Source organism: Octopus bimaculoides, chromosome 4, assembly GCF_046866305.1.
Source record: "Octopus bimaculoides isolate indiv1 chromosome 4, ASM4686630v1, whole genome shotgun sequence".
Lineage (NCBI taxonomy): Eukaryota > Metazoa > Mollusca > Cephalopoda > Octopoda > Octopodidae > Octopus > Octopus bimaculoides.
The window spans coordinates 86,053,726-86,055,745 of record NC_142931.1 but is presented as its reverse complement, the minus strand read 5'-3'; the positions used below and the strand labels follow the sequence as shown (position 1 = coordinate 86,055,745).

Sequence of the window (2,020 nt, the reverse complement as noted above, 5' to 3'; positions counted from 1 at the left end):
TAAAATACAAAAATAACAACAATAAAATAACAATAACTCCTCCAACAACAAAAACATTGTTATCCTCAGTAATGACGACGGTATCACCGCAACTACTACCAATCACCACCAACACTACCGTCAGCTGAAGGGAGTTTCTTCATGGTTACTCCACATGCCAAAATAGCAGCCAAAACACCTTCAAATTGAATCCTAACGCCTTAGCAGGACATGTTGGATAATGTTTCTTGGTTTCTTCCTTATATGAAAAACATAGGAAAGTAACGGCTGAAATAATTTAAAGCATAAGTGCATCTATTAGGCTAACTCAGAACTAAACTCCACCACCACCAACACTACCACCACCACCACCACCACCACCACCACTACCACCACCACCAACAACAACAGCAGCAACAACAACAACAACAACAGTAGCAGCAGCAGCAACAACAACAACAACAACAGTAGCAGCAGCAGCAACAACAAAAGCAACAGCAAGTACAACATCAACGACAGCATTGATAATACGAGTGTGAGTCAAAAAATAATGCATTATTTTTTAAAATATAGTGCACATCATAAAATAGCTATATATCACAGGTTAACGTCTCTATTTTCCAACATATTCATCACTTCTTTCAATTGTAGTGTTCCACCTTTGAATGAGGGCTTGTATCAGCTTCATAAAACTGCTGCTGACCTAACAAATTCCTTACAGCAGATTTTAATTCTTAATTACGACCATTATGTTTCCCTCTTTATATCTCATTCATTGGACAAAAGAGATAGAAATCTGAAGGTTCTAAGTCAAGTTAGTAATGAGCAGTAGAGTTGTCCACCTGAAAGAGGTGATTGCCTCCCTTGTTCAGAGGCTTGAGTGAGGCCTGGCATTGTTGTGTTGAAGAACTTCATTCATCTCCAAATTTGGTCTTACTCGGCAGATTCTTGCTCCAAGACTTTTAAGAGTCTCAATATATGATTCAGAGTTGACTGTTTCTCCTCTTTGAAGAAATCAATAAGAATAACACCTTGAGCACCTCAAAAGACAGTCTCCTTGGTTTTTCCAGTTGACTTTCTACTTTGAGCTTTTTAGTCTTTGTAGATGTCGTTTGATGACGCCGTTTGATGACGCCATTTCATTGATTGTATTTTTTTAAATTCTGGTTCATGACGTATAATCCAAGTTTCATCACCGGTTATGAACCTTTGAAAGAAAATTTTCTCTCTTTCACTGAATCACTGAATTCAAAGAGTTCAGTACAACAATTGTTTTGGTACCCAACTAGCGCACACTTGAGAATATCTATGAGACTCAATAATGTAATGAGCACTACCATGGCTAACTCCAACCTCTAATACCAATTCAGCTCTCATTAAAGCATCTACTTTTTACCTCTAGGCAAAGATGACTAAGTTGATGGGTGGCCTCTACGAAGCATGTCTGCTAAGCTTGAATTTCAATTCTTTTTGCTCTGTTGAATTCTCATTCAGACAGCGGGCCTAGCCTATCTCCACACATTGCTGTAGTCTAAAGCTTTATCTTTGTAAACATTTTTCAGTCTTTTGTGAGTGTTTACTAGATTTTCTCCTTCGGCATCAAGGAACTCAATTACGGACTTCAAGTGGGAAAAACCATTTTAATATCAGCTCATGTATTCATAATTCTAAAAGAAAAAATAACAACTAGATAATTAACGATCAAGAGTATATATGCCTTTACCAAATACCAAAAAATTTCATTGAAAAATGCGCCGCTAATGATAAAAGTTGTGTTACATTTTGACTCGTTTTTGTATACAATGGCTTATCTTTTTGAAAAACTGAAACGTTTAATGGGTCTTATTGTATTATATTGACAGATGTTGTGGCTATTGTTGCTTTTCTTTTCTGTTATATTCCATATATTGCTGAGTTGTGTTATCTTATAGATAATACCACCAAATAAATTCTGTACAATTTATTAATTCTTTACGCCTTAACCCATTAAAAAAACAAAATACGTATACTTACATAATCAATAATGAAGATAAATGTGTGT

At 35.8% G+C, this 2,020-nt stretch overlaps 1 protein-coding gene across 4 annotated transcripts in view; it reads left to right on the top strand.

The window, feature by feature from the left end:
• Window positions 1-452: 452 nt before the first annotated feature.
• Window positions 453-2,020, top strand: part of LOC106870725 (uncharacterized) — a 13,710-nt gene continuing 12,142 nt past the window's right edge. For 2 of the 4 annotated variants that reach the window (XM_014916896.3, XM_014916895.3), the window contains exon 1: window positions 876-1,748. In XM_014916896.3, the coding sequence (XP_014772382.1) occupies window positions 1,740-1,748 (9 nt within the window). In that variant the 5' untranslated portion in view covers window positions 876-1,739. Of the gene's footprint in view, window positions 515-875; window positions 1,749-2,020 lie in introns of those variants that run through there. The other 2 variants (XR_016241573.1, XR_016241572.1) reach the window with 2 other exon arrangements.